This window comes from Triturus cristatus, chromosome 2_1 (assembly GCF_964204655.1).
Source record: "Triturus cristatus chromosome 2_1, aTriCri1.1, whole genome shotgun sequence".
Taxonomy (NCBI): domain Eukaryota; kingdom Metazoa; phylum Chordata; class Amphibia; order Caudata; family Salamandridae; genus Triturus; species Triturus cristatus.
The window spans coordinates 120,450,291-120,467,144 of NC_140581.1; the positions used below are offsets into that span (position 1 = coordinate 120,450,291).

Sequence of the window (16,854 nt, forward strand, 5' to 3'; positions counted from 1 at the left end):
TGAATCGGGCCCTAAGGTTGGCCGTCTTTCTTCAGAATCCAGTAAAAATAAATCTCTAACTGTACTTTTCTACCAAGGCCTCACTCCTCCTCTGTCATGTAAGGCCACATAATGAATCTGAATGTTTATTCAATGTTCTCTTCACACCTGCTGTCTTTAATAATTCACCAGAACTGTGGCTGATGCAGCTGACTGTGACATCACCTGTGACGTCACAGGAAAAGCTTCCCAATAAAGCCTCTGTGCTACATTCCCTGTCCTCACTTGATGCTCACCATGCTAATGTAACTGCTTGCCTTTCATACCTGCCCCTATGAACCATCCTTCCCAGTACCGTTTCCCTCCCTCCATCCCACAAGGTGCTCCTGCCGTTCCTCGTTGACCCCGCCCATAGTTAGTTATGTCTGAGCCCCTGTACCCTGTAATCAGAGTCTGAGAAGAAGGAGCGGTGAGGCAACACCAAGCTAACAAAAATGTCTGTGTTCGGTATCCCCAAAATTATTCTGGAGAAGGGACTCACCACCTACCAGGATGACTACAGACCGCCGCCTCCACCCCCTAGGGTATGGAAACCAAAGATCCAGGAGAAAGTAAGTGTTAAGATTTCCAAAGGTTCCAATCTACCTACAGATTTATCAAAGTATTGGGTCAGAAATGTAGAATGACTGTGGAATGTGTCTCAACCACAAACATGCATTTGAGAAGGCGGGTCTTGTGGTTGTCTTGGAGTTTTCATTGTCTCCTTTGTCATTTCCTATTGAATACTTCACAGGCTACTCTCTTAAGTAAAGGGATTGGACAGCGGTGTCTACCCAATTAGCTAATTATCAGTGACTATAATGAGATATCCTGCTGGGAGATCATACATTTAGTTGGCTTTAACAATTCTTGTTTATGTCTTTCCCTGGACTACGAATTGTACTTCTTGAGAGGTGAAGAATATGTATATATATATATATATATATATATATGTAAATTCAACTGGCTATCCATATCTGCCTTGGGAACATGGCAGGGTATTAACTGGAGCAGTTTTATGGAACAGTTAAGGAGCGGTGTAAAACTCAGGAACCATTTGATTACAGTTTACCACTGACCTCTTCTGTACCTGTGGTTATCTGCATCAGTGGTCCTCCAGAGTTCACCTGCATTTGAAAGGAGGTCAAAGAGGGAAAGCGGCCTTTTGTTGCCCTTCTCCTACCAACATACTAGGAGAAGGGTAGGCTGTTCAACATGTGCCAGGAACTCCACATACATATCGGATTTAGAGGATAGCGATTTACTATAAAAGATTTACATTTAAATGTATTATATTTGAATTTATTTTATGTGAATGCATGGAAAATCAGGCATGTAATAAGGCCTCCTAGACGTATTTTGAGCACTCTTTAATTCAAGTGTAATTTGGCACTAACTGTTGGTGCTTCAACATTATCTTGCTGTTGAAATGGGCATCAAGACTGTTTCAACATCAAGAAAATTGAGAAATGTCCCTTTCCCTAGGCAAAACACCATGGTACAATAAAAAGCATACTTGCAAAGCAGTGGAGAAAATGTGGACCCGAGAGAAGAGTTCATCACTGATGCTTTGACCAGCTGGTGTGGATGTTCTGTGGTGCATGTAGAGGGTACAGCACTGCTTTCCACCAACTAGATGTTAGCTGTGGAAATGTTCTGCATAACGTCTGGAATTCTAATTTCAGTGTCTGGTTAACAGGTGTCACACAGTGGTCTGGTAGGGTTGGATCCAGGTCACCTTTTCATGATTTTCACTTCAGAATATATTTGATTAGAATTCGAATACAGGACAATAGTTCAAATTTGGGAATAATTTACATGTGCATAATATCTTGTTATTTAGCCTAGAGCCAGCTCTCACGGACCAACTCTCATTGGTCATGTAGAAGCTTCAAATGTGGCATGCATGCAGCCCTCCTGGACCTATGTTGGAACTCCATTTTCCAGTTGATCAAGAGTGCCATTATTTGCGTGATATTTCTCACTGTGGTGAACAAGAAGATTTGCAGCATGCTGCTTAGTAACAGAACGCATTAATATTATGAGGTTGCAGGTCATCTGCTGGGGCATTTATAGGTGTTACTTCTCACTAACATTATGTTATTTTAATATGGTTAAGAAGTTCATTCTGAATAATATTTATTTAAAAAATGTGGACACAGGTCTTTGGGTCCGATGCACAAATGGGTACTTAGACGCTTGATCCAAACTAAAAACAAACATCTACGTTTACGACTTAGAGAATTCACAACCGGCAATTAAGAGTACTATCTTAATGTCTGCACTCGGGCCGGATCTCCGCCAAAGTTCAGACATCAAGATAGTACGTGTAAATGCCCTTTGCGAATTCCCAGTCGTAAACGTAGACGCTGGTCTAAGTTTAGACCAAAGTTTACCTCAGTGAATCGGACTCGATGGGCCCGATTCACAGAATTAACTTAAGACAAAATCCTAAACTTACTACTTTTGGTATTCACAGAATGCACTTACTACTTTTGGTATTCACAGAATGCACTTACTACTTCTGGTATTCACAGAAAGGATTTACGACTACTAACTTTACGTCCGCACTCGGGCCGGAAATTCCGGCCCGGAGGCGGAGCTTCCGGCCCGGAGGAGGGGCTTCCGGACCAGAGGCGGAGCTTCCGGCCCGGAGGTGGAGATTTCGGCCATAGCTAAATCTCCGCCACCGGCCGGAATCCCCACCTCCGGGCCGGAAGCTCCGCCTCTGGGCCTGAAGCCCCGCCTCTGGTCTGGAAGCTCCGCCTCCGGGCTGGAATTTTCGGCCCGAGTGCGGACGTAAAGTTAGTAGTCGTAAATCCATTCTGTGAATACCAAAAGTAGTAAGTGCATTCTGTGAATACCAAAAGTAGTAAGTTTAGGATTTTGTCTTAAGTTAATTCTGTGAATCGGGCCCTATATTTTTGCGAGCGAGAAGAAAAGTGCTAGAAAGAATCAAATACTTTGGAGCCTGCTAGAGGGATCACAAACATTTTTAGGTTTCAGAACAGAGCATTTATGTGTCATCCAAAGTTACAACTTATGAACTACTTTGTGCTATATAACGTATTGTACTAAAATCAAGTGTGCCAAAAACAAAGTGGAGAACCATCCACGTCGACATGCAGTGATTGGCAAGCATGAAGTGACACATGGTGGCCATTTCTAAGTTACTGGTCTAGCAATGGTTGACCGTCATGTTAGACTGTTAAGTTGAAAACAAAAAAAAGTGTACAAACGCTCATAAAAAGATAGCAAGAGGCCCAATGGCAATTAGGTAATATTAATAACGATAACAAAGTTTTGAAGACTGGAGTAGAATGAGGAGCTACATGGGGAGTATAAGGGGGCGGGAGTGGGGAGAGTAAAAAGAGAGCATGCAAGAGTGGCAGGCAACTGAGCAAGTAGGGGAGATGCCCTCTCAAGAAATGCAAAATTCAATATATTGGAACAGAACTATTAGCTAATCAGTGGAAGAATACAACTTAACCAATCAGAACACTGTGGTACCAAAGTGCTTCTGGCACACAGGGTGAGGTGTGGTGCAGCGGCCAGAGGGGCTGACTCCTGAGAGCGGGGCTCACGGTTTGATCCCGGTTCCAGCAGCAGCTCAGCTCAGCATCATGTGACTCTGGGAAATAGCTCACTTAATCTCTCCGATGTACCCCAGTGCCTTGAAACCCTCAAGGGTGATATGTTTGCGCTTTACATATAGGAATTATTATTATTATGATTATTATTATTACACAAGAATGGGGAGGAGAGTCTTTGGATCAGAAGAAGACACCTGAGAAAGACAACAAAGTTATCCAATCATGACCAAGGGGCTATCCCAAAACCCACATTAAGTATACGTATGTATTAGAAAAAAGAAGGCCTGCCAACAGACAACCAAAGTTGTCTGCAGCCGAAACCCAAGTGTAGCCCACTATAAAACAATTCCTTTTAAAGGTCATGTGCCAGAAGGGGTGACAAACACCATTTCTCCTGTGCCATGACATAGCCATTAGAATTATGTACTAGGGAATTTGTGCCTTTGGCAGGTGCTTCCTGGTTACCGAGCCAAGATGTAGCTTGGCAACATCGCTTGCTACTGTATTGGGCCTTTCAAAATTAATTGGTCCATACAGGAGTTCCTGCCTGGAGCCACAATACAGAGCCTTTCTCATAGTTCAATGCCTACTGTATACTGAATAGTGCATTAAGACATCGTGCATGTTACTATGGGTATTCCAGAGGAGAAACTGGAGCTACAATTACCGCCTAGATGTTATCTTGAAGCGGAGAAAGTAAGATTGTTGATATGTCACATTTATCACGGTAATGTTTGGGTGGGCGTACTCCTACTGTATCACTTCCTTATAAAGCCCTAGCATAACATCACATCACCTGATCACTACATTGCAACATAACTAAATCCCTGACCATTACTTTGAACCAAGGAATTAAATATTCTTTAGGCCCTGAGTCAATCAAATTAAATTATTTGAAATTATTTCTAAAAGAAAAAGAAAATGCTCTGGCATATATACAGCTTTATTTGTGCCTCTAAAGTTTTTGTTAATAATAAAATAAAGCTAACAACAAATGAAGTGTAAAGTTAAATCCTGGAATCCAAGTCTTTCAGTAGGATTTATTATCAGTTGAAACACCACAGCACAGCTTCAAGATAAAAGACCTGTCTCTCATCCACACCAGCCTGCATGTCCCAGGTTCCAGTAGAACTTCTAGAACAGCAACAGTATACCACGGTTTTTTAGGCACAATTGATTCACATATATCAGGCCTTACAGTCCTCAATTACTTTTCTGAGTTAGCACACCACAAACAATTCCTCACAACCTCTCCGCACACATATCCCAGGCCACCAGTACCACTTTGTTGCTTTTTGTTTTGTTTTCAAAATGCCAAAATGGCCCCCATGGCACATTTTCACCACACAATCTCTGAGTTTGGATGGAAGAATGACTCTCTCCCCCCTAAGCACCTTACCCTGACTCATTGACAACTCACTGCTGACCTCCCAAAAACACCTCAAATCTTTACCCACACCTGCCTGCTGAGGCCAACCATGCTCAATCCACTCAATGAGTTGTTAATTAATGTTTTCCTCTGAACACTCCTTCACCCATAACTCTTTTTCAATTCTTGGAGCACCATGATCATGAATCAGTGTGATTTGCAGATCTTCCCATTCATTATTATCATACTTCTGCATCTCTGTGGGCCTACGAGTAAAAAATTCCAGTAACACGTTGCTTCTCCCAGGCCCATACACCACCTTATAATTGAAATCCTGCAAGAGCATTGACATTCTCGCTATTCTAGCAGATGCGTTAAAAAGTCCTTTCATAGTTAGTAATTTAACCACTGGCGTGTGACCGCTACGCACTGTACACTCTTTTGCCCAGACAAACGATCAGAAATGCTCTAAAGCCCATAAACAGTCTTGTCAATCACTGAGAACTCCTCTTCTGTGGGGGATAAGGCATGTGTTGCATATGCAAATAATACATTCTTTGCCTTCGCCATCCAATTGAGACAAAACACCTCCCAATCCTCTATTACTAGCATCCACAGTCACCACATTCTCAAGAACTGGGTCAAAACCCTTCAACACAGGAGCATTTGCAATAGCCTCCTTAATATCCACAAATTCCTCCCTGCACTTTTTTGACCACACACATTTTGTTTTGTCATTCAAGATTTGCCTGATGTTGAACACTCTGCTAGAAAATCCTTTAACAGATTTCGCGTAAAATTCCACTAGCTCCAAAAAACGATATAAGTTTGTCCTTATTAGAAGGATGTGGTGCTTTTAAAACAGCCTCCACCAATTTTGGTTTAGTGGTAACCCCTTCCCTACACAGGACGTGACCCAAATAAGTTACAGAATGTACAGCAAATTTGCATTTTGCATGTTCAACGGTAAGTCCATTTTCTTCTAAAACACTCAACACTTCAATTAAGGCAATATTGTGTTCCTGCCTGTCCCTCCCAAAAATAAGGATATCACCCTGAAAGCATTTGACTTTGAGATGTTTACCAAAAAGTTGATACATTAACCTCTGGAAAATTGCAGCGAGTGATGCCAAACCAAGATGCATTCTTCTATGCTGAAAACACCCAATGGGAGTGATAAAAGCAGTATAAGTTTTGCTTTACTCCATCAACTTAATTTGATGGTACACACCAAACAAATCAATGGCGGAGAACCATTTATCATCTTTAACCATTGCAAGCATTTCTGAAATGAAATGACAGGAAGACTTATCAGCCACAATATAGTTGTTAATTTGTCCAATTCTTTCTCCACTTCATCCATAAGACAAATAGGAATGTTCCTGGCCTTGTGCACCTTAGGACACGCATCCCTTTTTAACACAATACCATGTTCAAAACCTTTCAACACACCTATTTCCCCAATGAACACTTGTGGAAATTTGTTTAACATCTCACTAGCTACCGTTTCTCTTTCATCCTCAATCAACACTGGGTCTAAAATTATGTGCAAATTACCTTGGTCCTTCCATCCTAAAACAGATGGACCCTTCTTCACAACATACAATTTACATTCCCTATTCTTGAATCTGAACACCAAGGTGCAGCAACCTACTAAATCATCTATCTTCTCACCTGAAAAACCTTCTGGATTAATATCTGGTTCTAGGAGCGCTCTTCATAGTTTAGGTACGAAATTGGAGTTCCATACCTCTTTATTTATGTTAGTTAAAGGGGAACGAGAGTCAGCATACACTTGCACATTAACCCCACCAATCATCATCAAGCAAATAGGTTTCTTATTTTCCTCACACGTGTCATCTTTGATTACTAAGCCAAACATATCCTGTTGGCTCTTATCAGCAATGTTACAATGCATGATTTTTTTTAGGTACCCTTCCTCTTCACTAGAACTAGGTTCCTCCAAACACTTCACCTTAAATCCTTTTTTCCTCTTGCACACCTGGTAAAATGTCCAGCGACATCACACGCTGAACATTTCTGCTTAAGTGCAGGACAAACTTTGCTTGAGGCTCAATGAGACGGATAGTCGAATACCTTAACACCACCCATAGGTTCATGCACTTTCGCACTATCCTTCCTAACCTTGCTAAATATTTCACCTTACCAACTACGTCCTCAACAACCTCTCAGGACTCTGCTTTCAGAGCCTTTACACTACGACTCGAAAGCTCTGCCTTTATCACTATGGCTAAAATATCCTTACGATCAGCATCTCCATTAATCCATAAACATTCCTGAATCAAAGGGTCAGCGGTATGCATGACCACCTGATCCCGGATGAGTTGTTCCTGAAGATGGTCAAAACTACAATCAATCAGAAGCTAATCTCCTCAACGTGGCCAGATATTCGTCCACAGTATCCCTTGACTCCTGCTTTCTTTGAAACAATTTGAATCTCAAAATACCCAAGCATACCTTTGGCGGAAAATGATTATCAAAGTCCTGTAAAATATCAACAAGCACATTAGAATCACCCACGCCATTAGACTTTGTCATTTGCTCATAGACCTTTAACACCCCACCACCCCCTCTAACCTCCACCCCTCCTCCCACCACCACCCCCCAAGACCCACAGAATGCAGAAAAAATGTTCTCTTCAATGAATCGCGTCAGTTTCCTGTTGACTGTTTTCTCTGCAACTTTGGCTGCGAAGGCGAGGAGAGAGATGGGCGATAGTTCTTGAGGTCGGTGGAGTCAGCTGTGGGCTTCTTGAGCAGGGGTCTGACTTCTACACGCTTCCAGTCATCTGGGAAGGTGCCTGTTTTAAAGGTGGTGTTGATGGTGCGTTGTAGTTTGGGTGCGATGGCGGCCGCGGCTCTGTGGTAGATGTGAGGGGGGCAGGGGTTGGTGGGGGGCCCCGAGTGGATGCTTTTCATGGTCGAGGCGGTGTCTTCAGTCGTAATCGGTGTCCAGTTGGAGATGGTGGGCTGGCTGGTGTTTCTGGGGGCGGGGGGCTATCTGTGGCGCCTGGTGGATGGTTGATGAAGTTGTCGTAGAGGTTTTTGATCTTGAGGTGGAAATAGGTTCCAAGATTGTCGCAGAGGTCTTGGGATGGAGTGATGTCTGTGGCTTCGCTGCATGGGTTGGTGAATTCTTGAATGACACTGAAAAGTTCCTTGGAGTTGGCCAGGATTTTGTTGTGGATGAAGTTCCTCTTCATGGCTCTGATCTGGTCGTCGTAGTCCGTTATAGCGTCCTTGTAGGTGGTGTGGTTTTCGGTTGTCTTGGTGTTTCTCCAGTTTTTCTCCAGGCGTCTGCAGGTGCGCCTGGCTTCTTGGAGAGCGGTGGTAAACCAGGCAGCTTTCCTGGAGCGTTGTCTGTCGGGGTTGCGTAGCGGGCGAGCTCGTCTGCGCAGTTGGAGATCCAGGTGTGGAGTTCTCTGGCTGCGTTGTTTGCGTCGGGTGCCCACTCCACTCCAATCCAATCCACCCCACCTCACCTCACACCAATCATTCCCACTCAAGCCAATCCACCCCAGACAATCCAATTCCCCCCACTCCAATCCACTCACCCCAAACCAATCCATTACACACTATTCCTCTCAACCCACCCTACTCCAGTCTGCCCCACTGCAAACCAAAACAATCTGCTCCACTTCAATCCAAAACAATCTGCCCCACTTCAATCTTCCGCACTCCAATCGGCCCCACTCCAAAATCATCTTCTTCCTTTCTGGCTTCATCTTCCCATCTTTATTAACGATGTCCAAGAAATTCCAAAAATAAGATTTTCATTCCACGCATTTCACATAAGTGTTGCCTACTGCAGGCCAAAAAGCTTGTGGGGGTTGTTTTGCGTGGACATTAGGGCATGCTTCAAAGAACAACAAAATGTCACATAAAATGTCAAATCAATAAGGTAATTCAGAGATGTAAACATTGAGCGAACAAAATGATAAGAAACATGCATGACTTAGCAGTGTACTTTCTTCACCTTAGAAAAGGACTAGTTCACCTGCTTGGGCAAAATAACACACACACAAAATTCCAAAGGTGCAGTGTCCCTTCTTTATCTAACGGACTTGTCCACTGCCCTAAACGTAAACATAAACATAAACAAAATACCTCAAAATAATGGACAAGTCAATTAGCAACTTAATGCCACAAAATCGAAGAGAACACTTCCATAGCAAGACCACGTCGGAACTTCCTGATCACCCAGGAAACCGTGCACCCGCACCAAAACAATATTGCTGCAGTATGTGCGTAACATAAGCACGTACCTTTGAACCTGATGCAGTGACCTCAGTCGCAAGTACGGGAGACTTCAAGCGTAAGGCCGAACGTCACTGCGCGCTTCGACATCCAGAACAGACTCCGTCCGCATCGCGAGGACGGAAGTACTCGGTGAGACTTCGTCACTGTGTTGTCAGCTTGAATGCGAAGACTGCAGATCCTTCGAAAGATGCAGATTCGAATAATGCTGGCAGGTAACAACGGAATTCCGTTACAAAACTGTATTCCTTGGATCTAGTATTCTCCAAACACAATACGAGGGACCGAAAATTAAATATCCTTACGGAAAAATAGAACAAACCAAAACAGAAACGTAATCCTGAAAATGCGCTGTACACGCCGAATGAAATATCAATCCAGTGGAAAAATGAATTGCAGATTAGTAGACAAAATGGGTTCCCTGGTGCATGTTGCCAAATTTGTAAAGTAAAATCATTGAATCCAAGTCTTTCAGTAGAAATTATCATTTGAAACAGCACAGCACAGCTCCAAGATAAATTTCCTGGCTCTCCTCCAGACCAGTGCTTTAAATGGGAAAAAATAAGTGCAGGTACTCATTAAAATGAGCTAGAGGTGTAGTGAGGGGGCGGGGCTAAGGGCAAGACATGATGGTACTTAACAACTTCTATATTAGTTGCAGCATATACCAAACACAAAACGCAATAGTTGCACCTTCTTAATATCATACTGTTAATTGCTGTTTGGCACAATACTATATATTTTTGAGCACGTGAGTAGGAAGAAACTAAAATAACCCCACTTCGCACCAAAGTTCTTAAGACACCAAGCAAATTAAGCAGCCCATCATGACCCTCCCCAGAAGATATCTCTTGTCTCTTCCATCAATCTATCCATTCATCCTTTCATGCTACCATTTACCTGCTGATGTCCACCTTTTGACCTTTACATTCTATCGTCAATTCAGTCTTTCATCAATCATTCAGTTTTTCACCATTCCGTCTATCCACCCTTCATATCCAAACCTATCCGTCCATCCATCAATCCATCTCCTAACCTATCCATTTATCCTTTCACTCATCCATCTCTTTATCCACCCTTTCATCCAGCAATCCTTTCGCTCATCCATCCATCAACCCTTTCACTCCTTTATTCCATCCACCCTTTCACTCAATCCCTCCTTTCACTCATCCATCATCCAACCTTTCATCCATCCTCCTACCTTTCATTCATCCATCCAATCTTTCACTTATCCACCAATCATCCGCTCTTTCATCCAATCATCCACCCTCTTTCACCCATACCTGCTTTCACTCATCCATCCATCTATTCATCCATCCATCTATACATCCACCCTTGCTCACTCATCCATCCACTCACTCATCCACCCACCCACCAACCCACCCTCTTATGTTATTTATGAATCTTAGTCGCAGAGCAGACATGTACAAACAAAGTGCCACACATTTTCTTTAAAATACCTCCTGAGAGTGTCTTGATCCTCTCTCTCTTTCTTTCAGTTTTTTCTTACAAAAACAGGCATATAAATGCAAGCAAACAGACAAACGTAGCAGACACACAAAAGACTCAGGTATGATAAAAGCAATGTTTTCTCTTCACCTACCATGGCTTTTTTTAATTGCCATCAGGGCCGGACTAACCGTAGCCTGATTGCCACTGCAAGAGGACTGACATGATTCTGTGCTTGCACAAACGCACAGGATAGTGTGACTATGATTGATAGCACAGGGCCTGAATGAACCCTGCTCTGTAAAGCACAGCGTGATGGTGAGGACCCGGACATTATTCAAATGAGCCCTGCTGAATAGCTCAGCTGGGGCTCATATTGGGACTACAGAAGTGGCGCCTTGGAAGCCAGAGACACGTTCCACTCCTGCTCACCCGCAAAGCCAATGAGCCTACCTTTTTATGAGTACCGGTACTCTCCAGGGCAGTAGAGAAGTGCTGGTACTCAGAGTGATAAATCAAAGAAGTGCCGGTCCTCAGTACCGGTGAGTACCGGCCCATTTAAAGCTCTGCTCCAGACTAGCCTGTATTCCCAGGTTTCAGTAGAACTTCTGGAACCTAGGTGACACAGATATTGGAATGTAGAAGCAACTACAAATAGAAATGATGCCACTTACTATACACTGTAATGTAAGTACAACAAAACACATTAACACAAAATACCAAATAATGAAAACATGACATGGAGGGACTATGGGCAAGCCCTCCTGTGTCACCGCTTGCTTAAGTTGACATCCACACTCTGTATGACCGACAGGCAGTATGCATGGAATAGCGCTGGGGACAGCCTCCTTCAGCCATTGTGGAGTTTGAAGTGTCGTCACATTTTTTATGAGCCTGAAGGGCAGTCATTTGTTAATGGAGAATCAAGCATTGCAAGTGATTGTATACTGCCTGGTCATGCTGAATCCATGCGAATAACTGGTGAATATGGAGAGAAAAGGAGGCCCTTCTCCAGCCACCACTTACCATCCCCCTTGGTGGGCAAGCAGACACTCAGTGTCAACACCAGCTGCAGCCACAATGGCTGGCGTGTTTATAATATAAGCAAGGACATCATCGTGGGCATAGAACCCACAATGGCGCCTCAAGCTTTTCTCACTTTGCACTCGTGTTTTCTTTTGTGTTTGATTTGTGGGCACTGTTCTAAAAAGGTGAGGATTATGTTATTACTAAGTGACATTGTTTCTTTCTTATGTATAATTTATGAAATTATGCTTTAACACACAATCGTACAGTATACCCCATCCATCCAACTCCAATCCGCCCCACTTAATCAATCAATCAATCAATCAGGGAATTGAAAGCGCGCTACTGATCTGTGAGGGTCTCAAGGCGCTGGGGGGGGGGGGTCCGCAGATCTGTTTAGCCGAAGAGTCAGGTCTTGAGGGTCTTCCTGAAGGTGTTCAGGGAGGGGGCGCGTCTGATGTCTGCTGGTAGCTCGTTCCAGGTCTTGGCTGCAATGTGAGAGAAGGATCTTCCCCCTGTTCTGGCACGGTTTTTCAGCCAGTGCGAGGTTGGAAGGTTGGAGGTTTCTTTTGGGTACGTGGAAGTTGATTCTGTCGCGGAGGTATTTGGGTCCGTTGTTGTGTAGGCATTTGTAGGCATGAGTGAGGATTTTGAAAGTGACTCTTTTCTCCACAGGGAGCCAGTGGATACTTCGTAGGTGTTGGCTGATGTGTTCTTGTCGGGGGATGCCGAGGACGAGTCTGGCGGTGGTGTTCTGTATTGTCTGGAGTTTGTGGAGTAGGGACTTCTTGATGCCGGCGTAGAGTACGTTTCCATATTCCAGTCTGCGGGTGATGAGTGCTTGGGTGACTGTCTTCCTTTACTCAAGGGGAAGCCACTTGAAGGTCTTGCGGAGGGTGTTGAAGCAGCTGAAGGTGACGGCGTTGACCTGTCGGTTCATGGTGAGTGATGAGGTTCTTGGCGTGGTCTGAGGGGGTAGGTGGGCTTCCAAGGGCGGTCGGCCACCAGGTGCTGTCCCATGCAGAAGGGGTGGTGCCGAGGACGAGGACTTCTGTCTTCTCGGCGTTGAGCTTCAGGCAGCTGTTGTTCATCCAGACTGCGACGTCTTGCATTCCTTTCTGGAAGGTGAGTTTGGCAGTGGTGGGGTCTTTGGTGAGGGAGGGGATGAGCTGGGTGTTGTCGGCGTAGGATACGATGTTGAGGCCGTGTTGTCGGACCATGGCTGCAAGGGGGGCCATGGAGATGTTGAAGAGGGTGGAGCTCAAGATTGAACCCTGTGGGACTCCGCAGGTGATTTTCGTGGGGTCGAAGAGGAAGGTAAGAGTCTGATCCTTTGGCTTCTTCCGGTGAGGAATGATCGGATCCAGTCCAGGGCTGTTCCTTGTATGCCTGTGCGTCGTGTAGTCTGACGACTTGTGTGCGGTGGGAGACGGTGTCGAAGGCCGCTGATAGATCGAGTCAGATGAGGGCTGCGGAGGGGCCTTAGTCCAGGAGGGGGCGGATGTCGTCTGTGGCGGCAAGTAGGGCGGTCTCTGTGCTGTGATTGCTTCGGAATCCAGATTGGGATGGGTCGAGGACGGGGTTCTCTTCAATGAATTGTGTCAGTTTCCTGTTGACTGTTTTCTCTGCAACTTTGGCTGCGAAGGGGAGGAGTGAGATGGGCTGATAGTTCTTGAGGTCAATGGGGTCAGCTGTGGGCTTCTTGAGCATGGGTCTGGCTTCTGCGCACTTCCAGTCGTCTGGGAAGGTGCCTGTTTTGGAGGTGGTGTTGATGGTGCGTTGTAGTTTGGGTGCGATGGTGGCCGCGGCTCTGTGGTAGATGTGAGGGGGGTAGGGTGCGGTGGGGCCCCCCGAGTGGATGCTTTTAATGATCGAGGCAGTGTCTTCGGCCGTGATCAGTGTCCAGTTGGAGATGGTGGGCTCGCTGGTGTTTCTGGGGAGCAGGGGGCCATCTGTGGTGTCATGCCTTGCGATTCAGCCCCTACAGGTGGCAAGTATATAAGGGGCAAAGAGCGTGTACACGCCGCTTCGCGTTCTTGCATTGAGCCCCATTTCCGTCACAAGTGCTGTTGCCTGACTTCCTGTGGTGTTAGTTCCGGTTTCCTGTTTTGAGTCGGGGACGTTCCTCGGCACCGGTGGTTGTAGCGTGTGGATCCTGTTGTTACGGAGAGTGGAAGGTGTCCTCTCTCTCCAGGATATTCGCGAGGGTTGCTCCTGGTTGTGGCATCTTCATCCAAGTAAGGTCTGCTGGGTGTTTGGAGGTCCAGGGGCTTCCTGTCTCGCGTCTCTTCGTGCTGAGAGGTAGTCTGACTTTGACGGAGCGCTTTCTCCATTCCCAGCGCTGCCTGGCGTGGTGTCTTCTGTCTATCGCCTCACTGATCCATGTGTTATACCTGAATATTATTAAGTATAGTTTTGCCTGCTGTTAAGGTACTCCAAGTTTGGAGTAGTTGGAGTCTTTTCCTTTGTCCGGTTGTCACGCCCCCAGTATCCTTTCCTCCCGTCACCATTATATCCATCCCCTTCATCATCCTGAGCAGCTATCAGGAATTCGGTGGTGATATATTGCGAGGACCATTGAGCAGGGGGGTTAGGTTTCCCGCTCTTCTAAATATTAAGCCAGGTACTTGATCTTCCCCACCTTACTCAGGTATTAAAGGAATACTCTATCTTCCCAGGAGTATAATCTTGGTATACTTATTCCCTGCAGCTGCACACTAAGGAACTACTACTTAGAACACACCTGCTGGTTCATACAGATTTATACTTAGCAGCAGACGATATACCGGTAGGTGTTGGGGACATACAGAAGTAAGGGACACAGGGAGGGCGATACAGAGGTATACCACTAACCACCTTTATATTACAGCTGGGAGACCTACTTGTTTGCCTTGTGGAGATCTCTTACGCTCCTGTTGTTCCTCCTGACGACATCACCTATCAAGACCTACCGGATCCCCCCACCTATCCTTGTTTTGTTTCCCTGTTTTCCCCAGTGGGTTCTCCGCACTCTAGAGTTTGATAGAGTCGGGAAAACACGGGGGACGGCTGTGGACTCATCTTCACGACTCCAGACGCTCCTGCAGAACATCCGCGATCCTTACAGAACGCGAAGCCATTATAGAATATTCTGCCCGAGCGCCATGGAGCTAGGTATGGTTACACTGCCAGACGTCGCCGGCATGCTCGGCAATCTGCAAGCGGAAACCCAGGCATTATCTGCCAGAATAGATACCCTCCAGCATCGACAGGAGATAGGGGCTGTGCGAGGGAGAGTTGATCCACCCAACTCAGTGATACAGGTTACCACCCCTACCTCCATCCCGTTAGCCCCTCCAGAAAGGTTTTCAGGGGATACTTCGCGGTGTGCCGCCTTTCTTAGCCATTGCCAGCTGCATTTTTCTTGTAAGGCCACCTGCTTCCCCACAGATCAGGCCCGGGTTGCATTTATGGTTTCCTACCTTAGTGGGGCGGCCGCGGACTGGGCTATACCTCTAGTGGACCGAGATGACCCTTTATTGTATGATTACACCGAGTTTAAGAGGGAGTTTCGCAAGCTTTTTGATAGACACACATATACCCACTCTGCAGACTCTGAACTATTGGCTCTGAGACAAGGCAATCAAGACCTAGTTGCCTACATCACTACATTCCAGAGACTGGTAGTTGAATCCAATTGGCCCGAAGAAAAGCGTGGCACACTGTTTTACAGAGGACTACGTGACGATTTAAAAGACGCCCTTTCGCAGATAGTGGACCTTCCTGCTTCCTGTCCTGAGTTGATAGACCTGGTGGTGAAAATTGAACATCGTATCCAGGAAAGGAAGCAGGAAAAGGGGAAAGGAGATCAGCGATTCGTTCTCACCAAAGTAAAAGGAGTTGAGGCGGTCAAAGTTCCTGAGGATAGTGAACCTATGCAAATAGGAATAGTGAGAGGGCCCTTAACTCCTGAAGAACGACAGAGGCGTCGCACCAACAGACTGTGTCTCTATTGCGGGAAGGCCGGTCATTTCCTACGGTCATGCCCTGTAAAACCTTTACCTCCAAAGTCTTCGGGAAACTAGAGAGCCTAGGAAACATGGAGACAGGACTCCTGGGCGTTTCTGACCTTACAGTCTCCTCCTCTGACCCTGAATCTAGATCAGTCACTCACCTCTATGTGTCAGCATACCTTTCAGTAGAACACCTGGGTTTGCATGTGGCCATCATGATAGATTCTGGGGCCTCTGGTAACTTTATGTACGAGAAGTGGGCAATTGACAACGTTATACCATGTGTCAAAAAGAAGGTGCCCAATGCGGTCATCACTATTGATGGCCGTTCTCTCGTTTCAGGCCCCGTCACGCACAAGACATGCACCCTCCATATGCATATAGACCCGAACCACCATGAGAGTATTGAATTCGATTTGATTCGCTCACCTCAAATACCAGTACTTTTAGGAATCCCTTGGTTGCAAACACACAACCCAATCATTGACTGGAAGGCAGCCACACTTCAGTTTCGCCCTGTCAAACCTCTTGATACTGGGGCCCCGGTAGCTCTTGCAGCCTCTATGGTGGATCAGACTGACACCAGAACCGAGCTGCCAGATTGTTACAACGATTTGAGCACTGTATTCGATCCTAAAGAGGCAGACGTCCTTCCCCCGCATAGGGTATACGACTGCCGCATTGATTTAGAGACTGGGGCTCGAATCCCTTGCAGCAGAGTGTATGCCCTAACCGAGAAGGAGAATACTTACCTCCGAGAATACTTGGACACCATGCTGGAGAAGGGGTTTATTAGGCCTTCCAGATCCCCTGCCTCCTCATCGCTGTTTTTTATTCCTAAGCGTGAGGGGGGTCTTCGATGTTGCATCGATTATCGAAGATTGAATGAGGTGACCATTAAAAACAGGTATCCCTTGCCCTTGATTTCCTCCCTCCTTGACAGAGTACGTAATGCCAACTATTTCACCAAATTGGATTTGCGAGGCGCCTACCATCTAGTGCGTGTCAAGGAGGGAGATGAATGGAAAACTGCTTTCTGTACTAAATACGGATTGTTTGAGTATTTAGTAATGCCCTTTGGGCTTTGCAACGCTCCAGCGGCGTTTCAGTTTTTCATTAACGAGGTCCTG

The 16,854-nt window shown here is 45.6% G+C and overlaps 1 protein-coding gene across 4 annotated transcripts in view; it reads left to right on the top strand.

The window, feature by feature from the left end:
• Positions 1-264: 264 nt before the first annotated feature.
• Positions 265-16,854, top strand: part of LOC146863860 (uncharacterized) — a 661,357-nt gene continuing 644,767 nt past the window's right edge. For 3 of the 4 annotated variants that reach the window (XR_014969566.1, XM_085628573.1, XM_085628574.1), the window contains exon 1: positions 265-590. Coding sequence is in view for 2 of the 4 variants with exons in the window: in XM_085628573.1 (XP_085484699.1) it covers positions 474-590 (117 nt within the window). In the remaining 2 variants the exon portion in view is untranslated. The remainder of the gene's footprint in view (positions 591-16,854) is intronic. The other variant, XM_085628584.1, reaches the window with a different exon arrangement.